This window comes from Xiphias gladius, chromosome 21 (genome assembly GCF_016859285.1).
Source record: "Xiphias gladius isolate SHS-SW01 ecotype Sanya breed wild chromosome 21, ASM1685928v1, whole genome shotgun sequence".
Taxonomy (NCBI): domain Eukaryota; kingdom Metazoa; phylum Chordata; class Actinopteri; order Istiophoriformes; family Xiphiidae; genus Xiphias; species Xiphias gladius.
Genome location: NC_053420.1, coordinates 10,725,001 through 10,749,896, shown reverse-complemented (window position 1 = coordinate 10,749,896; position 24,896 = coordinate 10,725,001). Strand labels below are relative to the sequence as shown.

The 24,896-nt window shown below is 39.2% G+C and overlaps 1 protein-coding gene across 1 annotated transcript in view; it reads left to right on the top strand.

Moving 5' to 3' along the window:
- The window catches only part of LOC120783218 (cadherin-22), a 235,114-nt gene that overhangs the window by 190,402 nt on the left and 19,816 nt on the right, over positions 1 to 24,896 (top strand). The window contains exons 5-10 of the mRNA XM_040116033.1: positions 111 to 230; positions 3,841 to 4,008; positions 6,034 to 6,215; positions 8,197 to 8,453; positions 11,047 to 11,183; positions 19,431 to 19,552. Coding sequence (XP_039971967.1) covers positions 111 to 230; positions 3,841 to 4,008; positions 6,034 to 6,215; positions 8,197 to 8,453; positions 11,047 to 11,183; positions 19,431 to 19,552 — 986 coding nt within the window. The remainder of the gene's footprint in view (positions 1 to 110; positions 231 to 3,840; positions 4,009 to 6,033; positions 6,216 to 8,196; positions 8,454 to 11,046; positions 11,184 to 19,430; positions 19,553 to 24,896) is intronic.

Genomic DNA, 24,896 nt, shown 5'->3' with positions numbered 1-24,896 from the left:
TTGAGTCTGATTTAAACTCACATTTTTGGATTCCAGCAGTTGTCTAGAGTTTCCCCAGTGGCTTCCTGTCTCATTTTATCATTTGACATTTTGTTGTCTCTTTTCAACAGGAACGTCCGTTATGAAGGTTACTGCATCAGATGCTGATGACCCTACGTACGGCAGCAGTGCCAGAGTGGTGTACAGCGTACTGGACGGAGAAATGTTTTTCACAGTTGATAGACACACAGGTAAGAACGATAAAGACCACACATTCAGCACTGCATGCCTTTGCTGTATTTTATTTTTTAATGCTCCTTTTTTTTCTACAGTTCCTAAAGCAATCTCAAGCTCAGAGACCATTCTTACCAGATCAATCAAATTTCGTGAAACATAAAATCAATTGGCCAATCAAGCAACTTTATAAAGTTTTAGCCAGTAGCTACTGGCTCAAAATACCGTATGGCATAAATTGCTTGACTCAACACAGTGTTTAGTGCCACCTTCAAGCCTATCTTTGAAGAATTTATTTTGTATGATAAGTAAACATCAGGTAACATAAACATAGCTGAGGATAAGCAACAACATACTGTATATTGCCTGGACGTTCAATACGAGAAAAAAAAAATTCTTATTACACATAAAATACATGTATTTTTCCCTAACTGTTTTGGTTTAATTACCACCTATTTCATTGATTTTGTTTAGACTCTCCTGGTTTCCCCTCAGACCAAATGCACGGGTTGTTAAGCAAAGTAAAGCATAAAAGTTTTAATTTTTTGCCCCACTAATGCTAATGATTGAAGAATAACACATTTGTTTAGGTAAACACCTACTGTTATGTCAGAATCCTAGGGTTGTAGTTCCACCAGATCCAGATATACCCTATTAAGAACCTCCCCCAGCTATATAATGGATAATGCCCTATTTTCTTACTGGTCTGGAAATGGATATGGCCTGACCCACAGTCTTTCAGGAGTAGCTTAACATCGGTGTTGCCTTTAAATGCCCCCCACGGGAAAACGACTAAAATTTTAATGATTCCTTGTTTGGTCTCCACCACTTTGATTTGGTCAGACTGGGTTCCTGGATGATAAATGGCTCTGCCTTGGTGGGACTAGCCAGGATACTGGATGGTTCATTCCAGCTTCTGTCTCACGACCCCCACTCTATCCACCCCCTTTCCCCATTTTGTAGGCGGATGGGCCAGCCTAATAGATGTGAGTCAAGAAGGTCAAAATGAAGAAGAGACAGAACAGCTGTGAAATCTGCCTCATTAATATCACTCTCACTCAGCCTGACAACAAACCGAACAGCAAGTCACTGTGTTTTTCCTGTCGCTTTGACCATGCGGGAATTGTCTGTAGGTGTTTTTGAGTATTTGAGTCGAACGGGTGATTTTACAAAGAGTGCACTATAGACTCTATATAGGGACATGTCATTTTTTTAACATTGTGAAAGTACCTCATGTTATCATTGTTATATAGAAGCTATACAGATGGTATTTGATATCAGCTTCAGTGGTTTATGAAAAATATCCTGATAGAAATATTCAGACTGACATATATGGGACCTACAATTACCTTAGGTTTGTGTAAAGGGATTTTTTATTCACAGAATTATAATAAATATTACAAAAGAATAAATAGCGTTGATAGCAATGTCTCTGACACGCCCTATGCAGTTCACTTTCACAGCCCCATTAGTTACTTTTGAGTCTGCCTTAGAGCCTCTGGATGCCTTTTGTGCTGGTGTGTGTGTTCTTTCATGTGTCACCTCAAAACTCCACAATTATATTTCTCAAATTGTTTGAAACACTAGTGTGCAGTTGTGCCGACTGCTCGTTGTTTCTTGTTGATGATTGGATATTTGGTCTGTGCTAACACAGAGGCACTTACTTCTTCTTCTGCCTCCTTTCAAAAGAAACCTGCAAGAAAGGAAGCTACAATTTCTTAATGGCCAAGGGAACAAGGAAGTAAACACAAATAACAACACAGGTTCTATATATGAATGCAGTTGTTGAAAGTGTAGAAGAAAAGATGTATGGCTTTTCCAGGTTTTGTCCATGCCTCAGGTGGCTGTTCTGCATGCTAGCTGTAGATTTGTCTGCAGCATTTGCTGCAACATCAGAGTGCATCAGAAACTCCCATGAAAAAGTGAGAGCAGCAACGTGTACAGATCATCGGTTTCTGAGAGTGGCAGAGGAAATGAACACTGACATGCGCAAAAGGCAAGCTAACACCTTAGCCTACCTCTTTTCAATTTTTACAGTAGCTAGGAAGGCCCAAATTGTAGGACAGCTGGTTTTTTTAAGTGCACAGTAGAGTTAGATTTCCATTGCCCAGCCAGATGATAACAGAAATGCAATTGATTTGAGTAAAAAAATGAAACATCATGATTTATTATAAATTAATGTAATACATTACCATACTGAGGCACTATTTCACAGTTGGTGTACTCGGCCCCATTACCCAGTTAAACTGGTTAATGTTAAGGCTACGTGATATGCATTGGAATATGGACCGCATATACTTAACTGACTGCATTCATGAATACAGACCATGCACAGGCTCTACCATGATGATGGAGCAATGGTGCTGTAGATGCATCCCCTCTGGCCGTTGGTGGATGAAAGAGGAGCATGTCACCTGCCTCCCTCCTTAACTCCAGTGCTGCATGTACTGTATTTTGGCTACTCAGAACATGGCCCAGGGCTAAATTTGACTGGAATCACTGAATTGTGTACCTACCCAGTGCAAACCTTTGGGAGTGAGAGAGCACGCCGAGCCCAAGAAATGTATCATTAGAGTCTGGAAAATCCCAAGGGGTAATGTGAAATTATATTACAACTGCAAAGTAAACCGGCCAGCTACTGATGCTGCTGCTACTGGGCCCACAAAGAGGATGTGTCTTTTAAACCAGGAAGGACCACGTGCTAGTTTGTGAGAGTGTGAGAGAGACATATATAAAATAAAAAGACCACAGCACTTTGAGTTTTTCTGTAAACTTTATACAGAGAATGTCATATACTCGTCCCCTAACAATGACAAGACTGTATGGTCCAGAAATCACATGTAACATAACCTTTAACTAGCATTGGTCAGGCTTCCTATATTTGGTCATAGTCAGCTGACCAGATTTTTTTCCACAAATGTTTGCCACAGTGACCAAAATGGTTTGTCAGTTTGTTTTTGTTCTGCCGATCTTCAGTTGAAAGTTAGGAATTCCACTTTCACATTTTGTAACAGTTTGTTAGACTGGAAGACTGGTGTGCCTTAACTCAGTCAACAGACTGTTTTTAACCGACCACTGATTCTGTTTAAATGCAACAGAATGTGCACTGTGGAGTAAATGAAGTCACTGCATTTGTTTTGACTCTGTCTGTGGGCTTCTTAGCACGCTCTCTACACGATATCACTTTCTCTATGTCCCTCGCTTTCTCTATGGAAATCCACTTCTAAGGTTTGAGTGCAGTTTTCCCATCCATGGAAGAGCTGTAATGCTGTTCAGGGTGGCTGAGGCATGTCTTCATTCTGCCCCTATATATTATTCATTTTAATACAACTGAGCCATAAAATGGTGAATAGGCAGAGGCGCAAATATGACACAATCTCTTCCATCCAGCCTGTTTGAGGGGATGGAATGGAATGTGCTGCACTTGTGTGTCCATAATACACTACTTAGCAGAAGTTGATATTCAAACTGAGAGGGGAAATGTAGTTAGTTATTGCATAAGTGCTAACCACTAACGTAACCTTTCCACTGGCCTCACTTACTACTCCTACTCTTCCCCACTCTCTCACTCTCTTTGCCTCTCTCTGTCTCTCTCCTTCAATCTTTCCTCCATCCCTCAATCATTAGGGATCATCATGACAGCAGTGGCAGATTTGGACCGTGAGACACAGGATCGTTACGAGTTGGTCGTCAAGGCAACTGACATGGCAGGGCAAATGGGCGGTCTCTCCGGCTCCACCACGGTGACCATAGTGATCACAGATGTTAATGACAACCCACCGCGCTTCCCACAGAGTGAGTGTCTCCCGCACATTCTCTTACTTTAGACCGAGAAAAGAGATGTCGAGACGCAACAGGAGGGGGGGGGGGGATAGCCGAGAGAAAAGGTTTCGAAATGTGAGTGTAAAAGAAGGAGTGAGAATTAAGAGAAGGAGGAAAACATGGAGAAGATGATAAAAGACACACAATATAATTTGCAACCTGAAGGCCGCTGACACCAATAAACAATGGCGCTACAGTGGCCATACTGACTGGCTTGCATGTAGTCCGAGAAAATCACCTAACATAAATTTATGGGCCAGTCAAACCGGCGGCCCATAACAAAGTAGTACATCAAATGCGGAGAACTGATGCGTTCCACTGCACATTTGATCATTCTTTTCAAGCAAGGCTGAAGAAAGGATTGATTTAATAAAGTTGATTGTTCCCTCATTGTTATGTTATGGATGTATGATGGTGCGGTGGTCTTTGGGCTAAATGGCTCTCACATGGCTTTAGGTGCACACATGCTCAACAGGTGGAGTTAAAACATGCCACTAATAATACAATCTGTCTAACTTCATTATACAAACACACTTAATTCAGTTGAATTCTTTAAAGAAAACTCCAAATATGTCTGATTTATTTTTTGACGTACTACACCAACAGAAGTTCATGTAGCACAATAAAAAGTGAGTGTACTTCAGGTTTCCCACCTTTTTAAAGTAAACTCCTATTGTGATATTCTTATCAATTACAGACACATTATCATGCTCAATGCTTGTCCTAGCTAATTAGTTTTTTGAATAGATTCATTCTTCCCCTTTCATTTCAGATGTTTAATTTGTCCACTTTTTTTGAGTTAAACCATAACACTATTACTTTTGGTACAGCTGGAGGAACAGCATCTGACATTCTGGCAGATTTTATTTGATATGTCTCCAGACACCTTTTCTTATTTCTGTATAAATCCTTTTTTTCATCTCAGCATATCATATTTATCCAGTCAGAGGGATAAACCCTGCAGGATTATAGTATCTCCAATGTATACTATGGGGAATAGATAGAGTTTGGAAGGCAGACTCATAAATAAGATGCAAAGGGAGATGACACACTGTATATGTAAGGAATTTGATCTTTTTTTTTTCTTTTTCTTTTTTTTTTACATAATGTCCCTCTGGGGAACAATAAAGTTTTATCTTCTTACTTTTATCTTTTTATTTTGTTCATAATGAACTCTGGCAAACCTTACACATTTCCCCCAGTCTTCTTCTATTATTTCAAATATAACTTCAGATTTAGGATTGCCAATATGTGTCAGCGCATGTAAATGTTATCCTATACTTGTTCATGCACACCAATTTGCTTTAATTTAATACATGCTTTATTAAATTAATACAATTATAATACATTAAATTTAAATAAATTTTAAATAAATTTTAAATAATTTAAATACATTTAAGAAAATCAATCAGATGAATCAAATTACATTTTTGGGGTATATAATATAATGTAAAACTAATGTGACTCCTACTAGGTTGGTTAAAGACTAGGTTAGTGGCAAGTGTTATTGTATTGTATTTTTACACTGTTTTATGTGAATGTAATGATCACACTGACAATATCTGCCTGAAGTCTACCTGTTGCTGTTCTTTCATTATAATTCCATCCCAACTTCATTTTTCCACAATCCTACACTTCCTCTCTTTTAGTCTTTATCTTTATTACTATTTAATTCCTTTCCTCATCCAACTTTTGTGTTTCTAGTCCCTATTCATCTCTTCTACCAATACCCTCACTTCCCATCCTCCTGTCTCCACCTACGGTCATCCATCTATCTTTCCTCTTCCTTCCTCCACTGATGTTTTTCCTCTTCTTCTCCATGTAACCTTTGTCTCTCATCCTTCTCCTGTTGTGGTGCTTTCTACATCTACACCTGCACTTTTTTTTTTTTTTTGGTGTGTGTGTCATTTCATCCCTCTGTTGCTTTGCTAAACGTAATTCTCCTTGTTTTATCTGTCCATACGTTTTCCACCTCCGGCCAACTTCTCCACATACCAGAGATGTATCAGTTTTCTGTGTCAGAGGGGGCGGCTATGGGGACACCGGTTGGACGCGTCATTGCCACGGATGCGGACATGGGAGAGAACACCGACATGAGCTATCTGATCAAAGAGGGAGGGGAGCTCTTCAAGGTCACTACTGATGTAGAGACACAGGAAGCTGTTGTCTCTATCAAGAAGGTAGAGTTAATCTAAAGCAGTGCTGTGCTGCTGTATGTTCTGTCCATTAAGCCACTGTTGATTTTTACCAGTACAGAGGCAAAGTCATACAAATACACGTAATTTAGACTGATTGACTATTGACTCATATTAAATACACACCTTTCATTGTAAACATTGTTTGGTGACTGTTTGGCAAGCCTTTGTTGCCTAAAGAGCACGACAGCAATGAGGTAAATGAACAACCTAAGATTTATTTTCTACGTGTGCTAAAAATGTACAAACATTTTGTATGCACCCTTGAAGCAGGGGCTACTTTGCCACATTTCCTGCAAGCATTTCTTGTGTTTTTAACTTAATCTTTAAAGAACACCCCAAGCCTTGTCAAACACACTATAGTCCCTGGCATCTCTGGCAGAATCTCCTGAAAACCAATTGGAATTTTGTAAGAAATCTCTGGGCAAAAATACGTGTCACTAGAAACTTAAATTTGAATAATTCATATTTGAATTTGAAATGCTCAACTTGAATAATTGCTTTGAAAAACTGAATCGGAATAGCATAATTTGAAATTAAATGTATTAGTTTGGAACTGAATTCTAATAACCTGAGTGTAATAGTACGAGACTGAATTCATTTGCTCTGAAACTGTATTTGATCCTCACTGAAAATTCAACTTTCTATGTACTTCCACATTCAGTTTTCACAATTCAAATTCAGCTCTCGTAATTCAAATCAGTTCTTGCGATTCAATTTCAGTTCACTGAAAACACAAATCCGGTCATTGAAGAAGAGCAATCTAGTGCAGGTTCACAGAACCCGATTGCTCTTCTTCAGTGAATGGATATGTGCGGAAGTATGTAGATGGTTAAATTTTCATAAAAATAGAAAAATACAGTTTCTTAGCAAACCAGAAGAAATGGGTTCAGTAGCGCGCAGACCTCCAGCAGGGCTCATGTCAACAACACCAGACTTCAGAGGAAAAATTCAAATTAATAGTAAATGATTCGGATCCGAACCAAAATTTAATGGGTTCTTCTCTGGTCCAAGCCCCATCCCTCCACCAAGTTCGGTGGAAATTGGTTTCATTACTTTTTGCCTAATCCTGCTGACAAATAAACAAACAAACCAACTAACAGACACGGTGATTACATAACCTCATTTGGCGGAGGTAATCATGTTATTCAGATTCAGTTTTTTCAATTCAATTATTCAAGTTAAACAATAGAAATTCAAATTATGTTATTCATATTCATTTTTTTAATGCAATTAGTCAAGTTGAGCAATTCAAATTCACATATAAATGATTCAAATTCACTGTCTAGTGACACATATTTCTGCCAATTGAAATCAACAAGTGACTGGGCCTCTGTTGATTAGTGTAAATTTACCCTTTGCTCCCAGCAGTTACTGTAAGGCTTTCTTCTTAGTAAGCTGAACAATCTCCTACCGGGATTTGACAGGTGCTGTCACTACTGTGTCTTTGCAAAGGCTGAACCGTGTTCAATTTTTTTTCCACCTTGCAACCTGTGACAAAAAAGGGGAAAAAAACCGAATCCTACCAGTCGCATCTATTCATTGAGAAACATAGATGTCACAACTGTTTCCCCTGACACATCGCTGCTGTGAATGGGGCCTAATGGCGAAATAAACCATGTGACAATCAGCAAGCAGCAGTGTGTCGGTTCAGTTGACTCCCACCAGTGTGTGAGCCATTCTGTCCACCAGTAGTGATGACCTAATGGTTTGGTGGTGCTACTGGCTTCACAATAACTTGGGGGAAAAAAAAAAACATCAACTGTAACATGAAGGGATTTGGGTACTTCCATGCACTGGCTCACTGCTGACACTGATGGCTGGAATCTATTCTGCAGCAGTTTATACTCATTCATTAGTATTATTAGTATAGTATTCATTGCCTGGCCATCAGTGTCAGTACTGGGCATGGTACCACTTTAAATGGTGGACGGCCTATTCATTAAGAATCCTCTTTGTCTTTCAGCCACTTGACTTTGAGAGCAAGGACACACACAATGTTGTGTTGGAGGCAGTAAATAAGCATGTTGACCCTCGCTTCGTGGACCTGGGCTCCTTCCGAGACCAGACCATTGTCCACGTCAGCGTGTCGGACATTGATGAGCCACCCATCTTTCAACCAGCAGAGGGCGCTATCATGGAAGTGCAGGAGGATGCCAAAGTGGGGGCGCTGGTTGGTATCGTCACTGCCAGAGATCCAGATGTGAAGAATGAACCCGTCAGGTATGGCAAGGGATCTCAGGCCAACTTCACCAAAAAAGAAAAATCCATTACACTATTAAAAATGGTAGAATGTATATCAGACTTAGGTCTGTGATGGTTTTTATTATCCCAAACCCTGATTAGCGTATACTGTCCATATGGATAACACTGGCAAATATGTAAACACAGTTATGATCCACATCCCAATGCAAACCACTACTGCTTAAAATGTAATGGATAGAGTGGACTGGAGCTTTAAAGAAGAGAATTGTTTCTGACCCAACGGTACCGAGTTTGTGCTTGTGTATATGTGATTTGATTTGGTAATAATATGAAATTTGCTTTCAATCAAAACCTTTTGGCGCTGTTAAAAATGTGGTATGTAAAAATAGATGAAATTACAGAGATAGGATTAAAACAGTACTTAGATAGTGTAGGCACACAACTGCTTTTTGCAACAGTAGGTAGCCTGATAAAATATATCCACCAAAACACGGGCAATAAAATCCTGCTGTGGAAAGATAGCCTTTCTGCCTAATATTAATAAAAACGTTACAAAGCAAAGTTTTCCATGACAATGAGTCCCTCATTTATATGTGGCTTAGACTGAACACTGTAGTACTGCAACATGAGCAGCCATTCCACAAGCCAACTATCATGCACTCACTGCATCTATTGTATATTACTTTAAACTGTAGATAGATTTTTATTGGAGTAAAATTTATAATATAAAAAATGTAACTTTAAAAACTATAACTCACTAACTGCAAGTGAATACATGGGTAACTGATAGGCTCAAGAGCCAAATCTTTTCTTTTAACAATTCCTCTTGAAGATAGAGTGAAAACCCAAGCAAACAGTGAACGGTGGGACTTGTACAATGGATGAAGCTGTACAGTATGTCTCTTTTTTTCTCTCAGATCACTGTGTGTGATAAAAACAGTATCATCTGGTAATCTTCTGTACCAAGGTCTGTGGTTTATATGCCCTCAGAAGAGCAGTTGCAGTGTGAGAGTAGAATATAGATAAGGGCTAAGACAGTCTCTCTGACAGAGTATATACCGACACACGCAGGGCCTGTGCAAATTACCTCGATTAAAAATGCATGAGGCTCAGAGTTCCAGGTGTAATAAAGTACAACACAATGGCAGCGCTGTCGTTCACCAGTGTCTTGGCAGCCCGCAGCTGAAAGTGTGTGTGATACGTGCGAGAGCATATATGAGTATGTGTGTGTGCATGTGTTTGAGTGAGTGAATGGGCAAGTGAGCGAAGGGGAGGGTGAAGGGTTGGCCAGGGGCCACCTACAAGGCAAAGTTAGCGATCTCATGGCTTCTGACATTAGACAACACACCCGCTTTAAACTCAACACAATCATGCACCCTGAGTGATGAGGTTTTAGTGCAAAATATGCATGCACTCTGGATCTGATCACCAAGACCACCTATTTTGGTGAGAGATTCATTCTTCCACAACAAAAAGAAGTTGAAAATGGAACTGTTTGTCATGTATCAACTAAAACAAACAAAAACTGACAAAGGATGAGGATTCAAACAGGTAAATCAAACAAGCGGGAGACAGCTTACATGAAGATGCACTTGTCAGAGGATGCTCTTGAATACACAACAAGAGATTATTGTCAGTTTTAAAGAACACACAGTAAATGCTGCTTTGCTTATGTGATGTTGAGGCTTGTATTTTTGTGCCGCAGACGGATCATGTTTGAAAGAAAGGGGTGTTTGATTCTGACGGTGGTAGACTTTCTGTTTATGAGAAAACGGATTTGTCAGAGACTAAAAACACAGGTTATCTTGAGGGGATTTTATCCAAATCTCGTCACACACTGACTAATAAACAGTAGAAGAAATAGTTGGTCTGAATCAGTTTCATTGATTGACATTCATTGACATGAATAAAATACAAATGCACTTCACCACACACTATTATGTACAGAATGAATGATCAGATACCTATTTAATCCATGTGCTGTTCTCTAACCCACAACAGTTAAGCACATGGTTCTCTTGATGTTATGTTTTATACCTCCAACATGTGACCATCATTCTCATGAGATCTGGGAGAAAGCTGGCTGGCATGTTTGTGAGAGAGGCCTTAAGAGCTGATAATGCCCATGGTACTTTTTTATGGTCTAGGTGGGGACGAGTAGGCCAGCCAGCTGTGCGTGTGTGTGTGTGTGTGTGTGTGTGTGTGTGTGTGTGTGTGTGTGTGTGTGTGTGATGAAGGAGAGGAACTAAGAACAAAGAAGCCTTTCAGCAGATTTTTGTTGACTCACCAATCTTCAGAGAGCACCAAGTACCCCAAAAAAGGAAAGATGCATTGGTGGTTTTTCCAGAGTGCACAATGAAAATTTAATGTTTGTTTTCTTACTCTGAATAGGCAAAAAATGAGTCAGTATATAGCCCCTTCCATTTAAGGTACAGTGCTGTTTCCAGTAAATGCCTTGAAAATATAATTGCTTTAAGCTCTTGAAGAAAAATACAAATACCTTAAATTACTTACAAATTGAAATTCCTGTATAACTAAAGACTCTCTCACCTCACTTACTGCTTCTTTTTCTCAACATCTGTATCTCACTTTTTCGTGTCGGTTGTTATAGGTTCTCCATCGATCGGACCACAGACCAAGAGATGATCTTCCATATTGATCCCGATTCGGGAGCCATCACACTGGGCAAGATTTTGGACCGAGAGACCGCAGGCTGGCACAACATCACTGTGAAAGCTGTAGAAGCAGGTACATTGCTTCTTATTTCAAAACTGAGTTCATCCCACTGGGTTTCTACATTATCAAACTGCTGGGATGAGTGTGATATTATTAATTATCTGGTGAATTTTTCACCTTGCTGCTGAAAATACTCTGTGAATTCAGTTTCAATAAGCATGTCTAACTCTGCTGGGTTCGATCTGAACCAAAATGTAAAATAAAATAGAATTAACAAATAATTAAAATTCATTCTTATAATAATTCACAATTACAGTTAATGTAGCAGCCATCTACTCCTCTCTTTCATATCACTAAAGGAAAAAGTAAGGATACAACAATAAAACTTAGATCAGTGACAATTAAATTTGCTCAAAAGGAAACCACTTGCAGTTGTTTGAACAATTTAAAGCCCAGTTTCTAAAACAAAGTTAAAATTGCTCTGATGATTGGCATGCTTTGTGTATACCCCGTGCCTGCCAGTGATGGAGACTCCACAAGTTGAATTAGCTGCCCAACATTTGCAGACACCCACCAAGGTTGATAAGGGGAGACAGACAACCTCAAACTGCTGTGATCATTAGCTACTAAAGCTTTTGGCACATTTTCAGCAGCAGAGTGTTGTGGCTTTTAGCTTTTAGAAAGACAGAAAAGGAAAATAATCTACATCAGTAGAAATGAACGTAATATTTTGTTGTAAACAACTTTATTCTCTGAGAACAAGCTACAGTAAGTGGGATGAAAATTCATTAATAACTCATAAAAATGCCAAAATCACTCCAAGTAGGTTAAATGTACAATATTCTGAATTGCAATGGCATGAATTTGTGTAGGATATAGTTTTACATGCTGCAGCATGCACTGATACTTGTTTGACTTGTGGATGAAAAATAAGCATTTTATGTGTCTCTAAGCCAGTGATTGATTCAAAATTTGCCCTCTTTTACTCTCAAGTTAACAATCATTATTAATGTAAGCAGAGCTTTTACAGAATCATAAAATAAAATAAGTTTTCTTTGGATTTATTTGTGATTCCAGCATTTGTTAAACCTTGTGACAGGTGATAGCAGGTTCCAATAATTTGTTTCGATTATCGGTGTTTCAGCTACCTTTTTTTTTTTTCTTCCTCTTCACATTTGGATCACAGATATCATCTTTCCTGTTTATTGATCAACTTCACAAGCTAAACAGCTTGTCAGCTCGAAGTCGCACTGAGCCCGTTTCCATTTGTTCTGCCAACCCATCAAGGTCTGTCACAATTGTGGTCCGAATCAGTGAGGACCCAAAAGCAGACACAAGACAGTCTGATAGAGTGAAGTACTTTAATTAAGAAAATCAGGCCTACAATGGATAGTGGACAACCAGGCAGATGGGAAGACAGGCAGGAACAGACAACTGGATAACACAAAGACCTCAAAGGAACATAACTAAGAACAAAAACAGACGATCGGACACTGAGTGGGGACGAAGGGCTGGTATAAGTACTGGAAGAGAAAATTAAAAACTGGAACAGGTGTGTGTGTGTGTGTGTGTGTGTGTGTGTGTGTAGGCAGGGAAGCTCTGGTAATTGCAGGGCTGATGATAAGGGAGACAAGGTGTGTGAATGGGCACAGCAGTCAAGTGAGTGAGGACAGGGAGAAAAGTCTGAGGACATCTCGTGGGTAGCAAAAGGGAGGCAGGTCCGGGGAGAAGAGGACAGGAACTTCTCCTGGGAACAGTGAGCTGAGGCTGGAGACGGGGGCCAAGGAGAACAGAGGGACAGATCATGACAAGGACACCATAGTCCTAAGTAACAGCCATCAATGCGCTGTCATTTTTCTGGTACCGAGGGAAAATACAGTCCTCATTTTATCACTTTTCTTAGAGCTGAAAAACACATCACGGAAATTGAAGGAAGAGCTTCCCTGTTTTCATCTGATTGGTTCCTTTTGTCATAGCAAAGGACACGAAGAATGTAATAACTTGAGGAAACTTGACGAGTTATTACTATACCATTAGAAGTAAACTTGAGAAAGGAGGAGGCCTGGTATTGCCCACTTTTTCAATCATTCATACAGATGAAGCGATTTTGGAATTGCAGTGAAAGCAGAGGATATTGCATTCTGCATCTAACTAGTATCCACCATCGCACACAAGAAGGAAGAAGAAAACAACGCACATAAACAAAGCTGATTTTAAAATGTCTTCATATTTGTTCTTCTCTCATATAGCCTCAGACTGTAATTACTATACAGCCTAAACTGGATAGTAAGCAGTCACACCCAACATAAACATAAAGACAAAATTAGACTTGCTAAGTCTTTTTTTTTTTTTTCAAGCTGTAATTCCCAGAGCAATTTAGGCGCTTTTGTGCTCTGCCACTTTGTGCTTGGCATTATGTCATAGACACATTTTAATGTTAATTGAACATTTAAAGCAGTCCTACCTCTTCCAATATCAGACATAAACACATGCCTGGACTTGATAGATAAAGCCTCTCACATTGCCTTCCAATGAAACATCCGGATAGACAGAGTCAGTGGTCAACGCCATCAGAATTCCCATCCAGAGTGTTTCTTTATCCCCTGTTAGCTCCCGGAGTCCTGATAGCTATGGACGCACAGACAGGAGACAGGGAAAGAAAAAAATGCCATTAGAGAGATGGGGGGCGGGTGGTAGGCATATACTTGTGAAGGAGCTAGCTCGACTATTTTAAGAAAGGAGTTAATTTTCTCCATAATGTTTTTGTTCCTCTTTTTTGTTCAGTCCCTCTGCTCATTAAGGCTGAGGAGCCACAAAGGTCAGCTTTGCTGAGGACATTGTTAAAACTAGAGTTTTGTGGCACAACCCTTAATAATTCCCCCAGTCCATTACTGACCTTTGAACTATTGTATTGCCACTGTATCAGTATTGGTTAAGTGACAACAGTTTTCTGACAGTGCTTCATCTCTGTGCCCTAGGATTAACCCCGGCTACAGAATTGCATGAAACACACTAAATGCCAAATACCACACGTGTCTGTGGGCGAAGAGCTTTTAGTTCAAGTGCAAGTACGAGCAAACTGCACTTTAATGATATGCCACCAATCAAACACAGATATGCACACATGCACACACAGCATGTCTTCAAATTCAACCAATTAAAAGTAGTAACTGCTAGTATCTCTCCCTGCAGACATTGTCACTTTAAAACAGGACACAACCTCACATCTGTACAGTACTTGTCTCCCTTCCAGAGAACATAGAACCTACTGAGTACAGGAGTAGCATTTAACTGCACTGTCGCTAGCCAGGGTACTCATACTTCCTGACATTCTTCTCCATAGAAACATTTCAGGGTAAGTTAGAGTGACATATAATTTTCGAGAACTGATAGCAAGTATGATACCACCTCGCAAAACTGCTTTTTTACCCAGACAGGTAGGTCGAAAAAAAGAGCATCACCCTGAGGCGAAAAGATACCGAAGTAGCTGGAAAGTCTTTATCTCTTGCACTTTTGCAGGTAGGAGGCATTTTCTACAGCATAACTTTTCTTATTTGCTGTCTGGCAAACAAATGCAACACTAAAGAGCAAAGGGGGAAAAAAAGCAAGTCCCATTTGCAGAGTACAGTATGTGTTTCACATTAAACTAGGATTCAAAATGAGATGAAATTTGGAGTCAGCAGGAAATCGAAACAGCATATGATTCTGGAGGAATGTGAAATATCTTCACGTCAATGTGTCAAAGAATTTTCTAAATTCAAATTGCACCTTATTGCCAAGACCAAAATATGTCACACCAATTGAATGATGGAGGTCCTTCACAGTTTTCAGTCACCAACAGTGAAGTGTGTTGGCAGAGACACTATGAGGTTAGGACCACCGCCAGTTTATCTCTCAGTTTTCAGACAAAGCATGTTGAATATTTCCTTTCTGAAAAGCACAACGAAAGCATTACCCACTGCTACAGGAGTCATATTGACAAAGACGGTCTTGTATAACATCACAAGATTTGTCTTGACATCAGTCAACAAAACAGCACCTGACTCATGACTTGTCAAGACTTCAGAAGGAGAGTGTTGCCGGCAGAATCTTGAAAACTTGCTGATACTTACCCTAACTGTCATTTATGTCCATTCAAGCGGTAATTGTTTTGGGATTACAGCGACTCCAGACCTATAGTATTGACACAATACTCAATCATGTCACATTGTAGACTCTCTCAAAATTTCCCAAGGAATATATATATCTGATTAGGGTAGTAGGAGAATCCATCAAGAAACATTTTCCTCGGAAAGAACTGATGCTGTTAAAGTTCATCTTATACATCACCTGCTTTTGTGATATTTATAAAGGAACAACTAGTGTGTCCAGTATTTTTTTTTTTTTAAGTTTTCAGACTGAGCATTTCTTTGGGTTTCACTAGTTGGTTACTTGGTTGATAAGTCGTTTAATATGGATCATGTTAAAATGGGTAGAATTGAAACCAAGTTGTTTGTGTTTAGATGGAAAGTCTAATTGCGATTTTACGTATTGGTTTGTGGTTAATGCTTAAGCAAGATTTTTGTTTGCATTCATTTTGTCCTAGAAGGTTTTTTGTCATGGAAATGAATTCAAAGCAGCCAGCACAGAGAAAATCTATGTATTTAGAAACATGTTTTGATTATCCTTGGTATATCAGATATATGTGTATTCTCAGTTGCTAAACCTGTTTTAGTTATTTGTTGGCTGAATATTGTGATGGAAATGAGTGGCTCTCAGTGTATATGGAAGTCTGAGGACAATTTTGTTTTCCTCTTTGGTGTTACCTTTTTTGAGGATAGCCACGGATAAGTCCATACCATATAATTTGCCCATTTTACTTAATGTTTTAAATAATTAAGTGTGTTCAGAAAAAATCTAGAAATATTTTGTGTTGTTAGCATGGGAGTATTTACAGCTGTTAGTTCTTAAACACGCTAAAACTGAAGGGATTTTGGTCAGACACTGGTGAGTCTGTGTAATATTGGATCAATGCAGTTGAAGACAAATGACCGTAATACTTTGTTGCCTCTGTGCCTTCATGGTTGGGCCTCTGGCTCAGTAAAGAGACCAGAAGCAGACACTATTGAGTACATCTCATTTTCCTCTCCTGCCAAAAGTGACATTTTAAACCAAACTGTTTCCTCCGGCAAAGAAGATGAACCGTTTGGTCACGAGCAGCATGACGCTCATGACACACACCCACACACATGCATGCAGGCACGTGCATGTATGCAAAGACATGCACACACACTCTTACATCCTCTCTGTGTCTTCCCTGAAGTTATGTCAGTATAATTCAGTGCCTGAGAGAGCTACTATAGTCATTCTGAAAGATTTGCAACAGCTGGTGTGTGTCGCACAGATGCAGAGCATGCCAATAATCTGTTGAAATCCTTTTATTCTTCTTCTCTATCTGAAGACAGATTTAGAACAGCACAACTTGGTCCAGATGAATGAACCCGTCTCACTGAATAACTCTTTTTTTCTTACCATGGAGAGAATTTGGGGTGGGTAGTGGTGGGGCATTCTCACATTGTTTCATCTTTTTTCAACTTGGAATTGCAATGTAAAATGAGTAACATCTAATGATTGCTGGTTTTCATTTTGGCACAGCAGGGACAGCAGTATAATGTGAAGACGAAATTAGAAGAAGAGGAAGGAGAGAGGAGATATCTAGCACTGGTGGAGCTCTCTGTGCATTTATGTTCTTGCTGCTCTGGCAAAAAGCAGTCAATTAAAACCCAGCATTGATGTCAGGATTATACTATTAGTTGAGGCCAGCATTCTCATTAGTTGCTGTGCCACTATTGGGCAGAACTGTGTGGTGAGAGAGGGTGAGAGCTTGAGAATTTGTCTACTATATTCTGCTGATGACCGTTTTGACCTGCTGCATTCGGTAAACATGTCTTGTCTTTTTCTTATATCCAGCCTGTGGCTCACCTGTATGTTAGCTGTCGGCATTGCTGTCATCGGTCCTGCGCATAGACGGAAGAAAATCATAGACATAGTGCCTATCTTCGTTATGGGATGGTAAATTTAAAAATTGCTGTGAGGACAAATTAGAGGAAAACTCATTATTGAGACCCAAAATTTCTTGTGAATAAAACAATTTATAGAGAGAACTTGAGGGTCTTTCCAAGGACCGGTCCCAGGGGCCATTGTAAGACCAAAGTAAAGTACGTTGTAGTTTTTTCCCAACAAGCGACTTCTTGTAATTGTGCAAACATTACATGTCATTTTTGGGAGAGTGTTGGTTTTTTAAAATCACATATTTGTATTTACAGTGGCATAAAGAAAAGTATTGAGGGGTCCAAACAACAGTCAACATTGTGGTATTTTAACTATGAAGGTGCTCCTTCGCTAACCTTAACCATAACCTTAATATTTCCTTAAACCTAACCAAGAAGTTGTACTGTAGTTGCCCACATCTATCCATACCTGTGTGATAGGGGTAACAGATCAGAAAAAGTTCATGGGTCGTTTTTGTATCAGGACTTGTTGTATGAATTTGTTGTTTGGGCATTTAGCTCAGACTTCCCAAGGTTAAAATCGCAAAAAAACCTTTTAGCACAATTTCAGAAAATGTTTTTACAATGGATAGTTAGTATTAGTAGATTAAAGGCCCTACGAGGTCATTGCTTTTTTCCACTGGCAATAGTTACTCACCACCACTTATAACTAACTATTCATTTAAATTGCAAACTTTGACCTTGATCACTTCACAGTGTTAATTTAGTTTTTTACATATACATGCATCAGTAATTTCACATTGTGAAGGAACTCATTCTTAAGAGTCAGGTCACTTTATTGCACTTAACTATCTGCTATATTTACATAATTACAACAATTTAAATTCATTCAGTGGAGTTCTTTTAACTGCAAGGATTTATGTGTGTTTTTCCATCACTGGGTAATTGTGAGTGGCTGCATGTTGTTATGTTTTCTGTAGGGTGCCACTCAAATGTGTGAACTGGGTGGTGACAGCTGTGTATACTCATTTATTCATAAGCTGTGTACTCTAATTAACTAGGATATCCAGACCAACACTTGAAGCAACCAGATCACTCATTTAACACCGAGATAATGTTCTCTCTCTCTCTAACTCACACTCACGTAGACACTCACGTAGACACGCACGCGCGAACACACTAGAGGCCTCAGGCTCCCCTCTGTACTGTACATAGTGTTTTACGAGTAAAATGGCAGCTCCGTTAGACATTATCAGATGATTAAGAATTGGCATTGTGATTCAAGGAGAAGTCGAGCTAATATGAAGAGGGTTTTGATTGTTCTAATTATATAATCTTCCCCACTCCCACATTTACATTGTGGCCCATTTAGAAAAATGCCTTGAGAGTGCATTATGGTGTTATTTCTCGTGTTTTATCTAGTTGAAAATGGCATGAGAAATAAAATTACAGCACTACATTTGCAATTTTGTCAAAATCATTTATTTGTCATTATCATCGTGCTGAGGTGTGCCTCTTGCACTCAGACTATTAAACAGCTATGTACTGTAGCGTCATTATCAGATTGTGAGGACCCAGAGACAAAAATGGAATCTTTACTACCATTTTCATGTCACTCAATGGTGCCAGAAAGTGTTATTCAGGTAATGGGTGCAATTTCAGGAGGCATTACATTAAAACCCTGCAGCACTTAGTCACAATGTAAAACCAAATGTCAGCTTCCTTGTGGAAAACTGCTTCCATCTGAATTTTGTCTCACTCATTCTGAGAGCATGAAGAATCTGCCCATGGAGTCTTTCACCTTGTGTGCAACAGCCTCTTATGGCAAAATCAGCAGGTCAGCAGCATGTAAGCAGCAGCTGCAGTCCTCTGTCAACATCTACACTGGATATGTTGGGTCAAAGGACTGCTGGGTGGTCAGTTGCATTTTGGCAGAGCCCACAGCCCAATAAATAATCCCTGTCGTTACACACATACAGAAGATTGGCTTGAAATATAAAAGTACGCTTTGGTTAGCAGTTGTGTGTGTAAAGTGCAAATGAAACATGGGCTGTTTGAAGCCTGTGTAGACAGCTGTGCTGATTAAAGTAAAAGCATATCTGCACTGTTGGATGCACATGAGGTGGACGACTGAAAAACTGAAAAGCCTTCAGTGTACACAGTTGGTTACCTGCTCGAAGGACCAGGATCAGGAGCTCAGTCATTCATTTGCCAGGCAATGGTTTTATGTGTGGCAGTAGTAGTTTATACATCTGTCACAGTTCTTTACGCTGTATTGAATTAGACAGGTTTCGTTGATATGTTTTCCTTCTGTCCGTCTCTTCTGTAGATAACCATACCATGGCGTCCCACTCAGCAGTGAGTATTCGGATTCTGGATGTAAATGACAATCCTCCTGAGCTCGCCACACCGTATGAAGCCTCTATATGTGAAGATGCCAAACCAGGCCAGGTAAGTTGTCTTCATGTATGTTCTTAGTTAAGAATTTAATGTTTACATTTATAAAGTCAAAATTAGATGGACAAAACTAATATGTGATTGCTTTTTTTCTTAGCAACAAGTGAAAGATGAAAGTTGTGGAGCCTCACAGATTGATCCCCAGCCTCATTAGTACTGATGATAATGAAGTTAGGGCACTTGAAAACAGTGTTGTACCAAAGCACTAATATATTTCATTGACATCATAAGAAAAAAAGATTTCTTACAGGGCTACAAAGAAACTTATTGCTTCTGGGTAAATCAGTTTGAAAGGCCAGTAGCAGAAACAGTGCAAAGCCTACACAGTATTGAGCACAGCACATTTATTAATGTACAAATCTCAAAGCTAATTATTGATAACAAGTGAAGTGTATTTAGTCCTGGATTGCATATTGGAACATCAATGATTCTGTCTTGCAAGAAGTAGATACACTTAACACACACACATTAACACAATTCACGAATTAAATCATTATCACTTACAAACATAACGCGGTTGCAAGGCCTATTTCAAATCATTAATTCTAATGTTATTAAGTTTGATTGGTCTCTAAATAGAAAGCTATGTTGGTAAGAGGTTAGGTTCACAGTTTTTCAAGTCTGTTCGATAGTCAGGTTCGCATATGTACATTGAAACAGTTCTCGCTTGCTGAAATCATCCCTCCTGTCCATACAGTGTATTCAAAGATCCGCTCCTAATTCACTTCCAGTGTAAATGATGGGGGACAAAATCCAGAGTCCTGACCTCTGTCTTCACTGAAAAAATTGTTAGAATAACTGTTTGGATTAGTGTTAATGAAGGTGTCTGATACGGAGACCAATATCCTTTCTTCTGTGACCTCATTTGATTTAGACTAAATTGTTGAGTCATAGTTAGCAGCATAGTTTCAGACCTGTCTTTAAATTAGAAGCATTTTCTGCTTCATACATAGCCTGCATGGATACTATATAAAATGAATGACACAGAATGTGTAGTATCTTCCTTCGATCTGCATTATTCTTGAAATTCTTAAAAATAAATAAATTGCAAAAGACTCATCTACAATATTTAGTATGTGAAGAGAAGTGAAAGAAACGTGAAAGGACAAACAAATCAATAAAACTGAGTCTGTTTAACACAAACAGTGAACACGTATCGTTGTAATAAGGTAAAAGTCATAAACTGGCAATAGGAAGAAGTTTTAAGATTAAAACGTCTGCAATAGGAGAAGAACATGTCTCTTTGTCAGTATCACAAATTAACGTTGTAACATTTGCGCCAGTCCACACCATAATGCAAAGGAAGAAAATACCATTTCTCTGTCTTGAGAGTGGAGGTCGATTCTTGATCGTGGGAACACATGCTGATAAAAACTTCAAAGTCAAGGTTCACTTAGTAGCTTTGAATCACCCCTGCCTTCTTCAATAAGTGGACCATTCTCAGGTGTGAGCATGTGATTAAAGGTGTGTAGGTCTCACAGTAACAACAGGTGGACACATATCCATGTAGGATCCAGACAGGGGTTACAATTAACCTCCACATAAAGCTGGCAAGGTTAAAAAAAAAAAAGATGTTTCTGGATTGATTTTTTTGTTCCCCTCATATTCACCAGCCTATTTCTTGTCTATCTAGAACTGCCTCATTATTTCAATAACTTTGGTTTGGATCATTTTCAGTTGCACACTGTGATCTTTCTGATGCTTTATAACAAAGGCCATTAATAACTCAGCCATTGGGCAAAGGCACACCTTTTGTGTTAGTGTCAGAAATAAACTATTTTCAAAACAATATATTTATTTTCTTTGTTTTTCTCAGTTTCTTCATGCTGGATGCAGAATAATAGTCAGTAGGATTAATATTTTTCAGATTTCAACACTGAATTTCTGTCTATGTCAGAATTATGTTCATTTAAACAAAATAAACGGATTTTTAGGAATTCATATTTGAATGGATACAGAGTTTGTACAATTTTTTTCTCCTACCACAAGGTTTTCCGCATGCCATTTAACTTCTTCACAGAAGAGACCAATTGTCAATTCTTACAATTCTTACAAAAGCTAAAGTCAGAAAAATGTAGTTTGGCTTACAGTGGTTTTGTACCTATTTATCAAGGTCACACAAAAAGCGAGATGGCAGTTATAACAGTATATCATAAATACCTAAATGTCAAACTCTGAGAGAACAGCAGGTATAACGGAAGAAGAAAGTTAACTGCTAGAATTATTTTCACATGCATCATTACCTGGTACCAATCAAACAGTGGGAGTGTGTTTAAAAAAAAAATCAAGACAAAAGGCAGTAACAATCCAGCGCCTTCCACTGATCACCATTAAAAATGGACAAAGTCATTAGGGTGTTTTATTCTCCTTACATAGTCAACAGGCCCTGGGCTAAGTTAGACCCAATTATCATGTGCAGAGCAAAGGAATAATTAAAAAAGCAAGGCTTTAAAATGAGGCCTCCCTGCTGGAAGCTGCATTTACACGTGTAATGAGGCTCAGGCCTCTCCTCCCCTTGATCCACAGACTCTTAACCACTTATTGACCCCCTGTGCCTCAGCTACGCCATCCGCCTGTGCCTCTCTAGAACATTGTCTGGTCTGATCTCTCTCACTCCCACCACGTTCCCTCTCCCATCTGCGAAATCCCGCATTAACCTTCAGCTCCTAATCACACAGAGATGATTAGTCTTCCAGCAAAAAGATCCTTGCTGGCTCCCGGCAATATAAAAGTTTTTTTTTTTTTTTTTTTTTTTTTTTTTTTAAATTGCTCTCATTAGAGAAAATGTGTAGAGAAATACTTGAAATTTAAATTACAAACCAAAGAAAGTACATACATGAGAATATGGCATTGCTATCTGTCTGTCTCTCTTGTCTATTTCCATCCATCCATCCATCAATTTGTTCTGTATTCACGACTTTCTACCTAAAAAGGGGTCGACAAATGACAGGGACCTTCTGACAATATCTGTTCGTTTTCATTCATTTGTTTCTCGTCTGTTCTTAATTTGCTGTGTCTCACTTTTTGTCTCTTCTCTATAGACTCTCTTTTTGTATGTTGTTTTATGGAGCACTGTCTGAGCCGGCTGCCAAGATTGAATGAAAATGTATTAGCCTTGGGTCAGAGGCTTTCTAACACTCATTTTCAGCCTCGGGGGTAACCACTGGGGGGCATGGGGGAAACAATTTTCTCCTCCATGTTATTTTCAGAATTATGTTTTAAAAACTGGTTTCCACTAGCTGTTGTCAGTCACTGCGTCTTTACCTTTGACAAATGGAGTGAGTGGTGTGAAGAAAATGTTTTGGGTCTGAGGATTCACTGCATACCGAGCTGGTATTTGTAGAATTTTCTCCATGATTGATTGCAAGGATAAAGCCTTTCTTTTGGTGACAGAGAAGAGAAGTGGCGGAGAAGTGACTGAGTAAATCAGGTAACTAATGAATGACTCGTTTATGGAAATATTTTTCCCTACTGGGGAGAGGCCGATAACAGTTTAGGTAACGACAAGGAAAACAGCACTGAACCAAAAAATTTCTTTGCAACCAGAAGTCAGCTTAATGCTGCTGAATTTCTCCCTGTCAATAAGTGACATTTTGATTCACAGTACTCTAAGAAAATCAGAGGTGCTGGCACTCAGTCCTCGTCTAAAACCCTTGGTCTCTTGAGGGGTAACTGAGTTGCTTGGCAACTGTCCGATCAGAGCAATTTTGCCACATCTGATATTCAAGCGAGCACTTTCCCTGGTTTTTATTTGTGTCTTGTCAGTAAACACCAACACGCTATTCTTTTTGGACTGACATGAGTTGGAGGAAGGTGGAGCAAAGTAGATGATGTCAACCAGCTTTTATGAATCAATGTCATTGATAAATTAATGGATATTTTCTCTTCATCCTGCCTCCGCAGCACAAAGTTGCTCTGTGCCACTTTCTGAAATAACAGCCACACACTCACACGGCTGCGAGCACATGCATACACACACACACAAAGATGACACTGCAGTGACACTGCAGATAGGTTGCGTGTTTTTAGGTTTGTCGTGAGGCAGCAAAGGAACAACGCTGGGCTAACATAGCCCAGAGATACACAGGTTTAGCACAACTTAATTTATTATAACCAGCAATATATTTTAGTAGTTCTCTTAAAGACTTAAATACAGGCCTGGTGTAAAACAGAATCTAAAATCAGGGTAAAGCAGAGGACAAAGCCAACGTCGTAGCACCTTGAAAGAATGTCTTCAATGAACATTTAACAAATACTGGTGTAACCAATTACTGTCAGTGCTTCCAATTTGTACAGAACCATTTTCGCAAGATGTCTACTTGGAATAGGACCGATAATAGTCAACAATGTCGCATTAAATCTTATCTCACTCTCTTCTTATCTGAAAGCAGGTCTGTTGATCTATAGTAGTGAAAAAGCTCATGATGAAGACAGTACATCTAAGACTACAACTGAAAAGAGATCTTTGGATCTTTATCTGCCTTGAACTGACAAGTTGGGAGTCAGACGTAGAAATAAACATACTGTAGAAGCTTGCTATTAAGTGTAAAGTTATCATTAGAACAAGGTTCCCTGCATTTGTAAGCTTTTTAAAGGTCAAATTTTGGGGTTTTATTCACGCAGAGGACTGTTGCCTGATATGTTGAATTACCTTGATGTCTAGTGCTTCCCAGGATGCAATTATTTATTCACTAAAATAAGCTGCCAAAGGAGTAGTCCAGAGGTATATATGCATCAGTTAACAGATGTTTGTCTGTAATATAAGCTTCAATTTTGTTGCAGCTCCCCAGAATGTTCATGTTCATCATTTTGGAAACATGGACAGGGCAACGGCTCACGGAAATAGACATAATTAAGTCAATTTTTCGTTCACCTGGAATACACGTCAAGCAATGGCGAGCTGCCGTCCTTAGCATGCATATGCCTCCAGATCCAGAGGACGCCCACTTCATCTGGCCTCTGTGAAAAGGAAATCCAAAGTTAGAAAAGGGGTATTGCTGCTTTGTTAAGTGTCTACTCTGTTTCACCTTCTTTATAGGCCTGCTACACTGGCAGAATTAATTCAAGCCCACACAACGCCTGCTTTTTTTCAATTGAATCAATTGTCAAATTGCTTGACTCCAAATTCACAACTTCTCACAGAAGAGTGGTCCTTTAGTTCAATGTTTGCCACTGCAAATCAGCTAAAACCCACTCATGAAGCATCATAAGTATCACATTGATTGATAGCAGGAGTTGATTGCGGCTAATTATAAGTAAACAGTCATTTATGTTATACCTAAATCATTCAGTCAAGCTGTCAGTTGAACAACAAGGCATATACTATACTGTGGGTGGT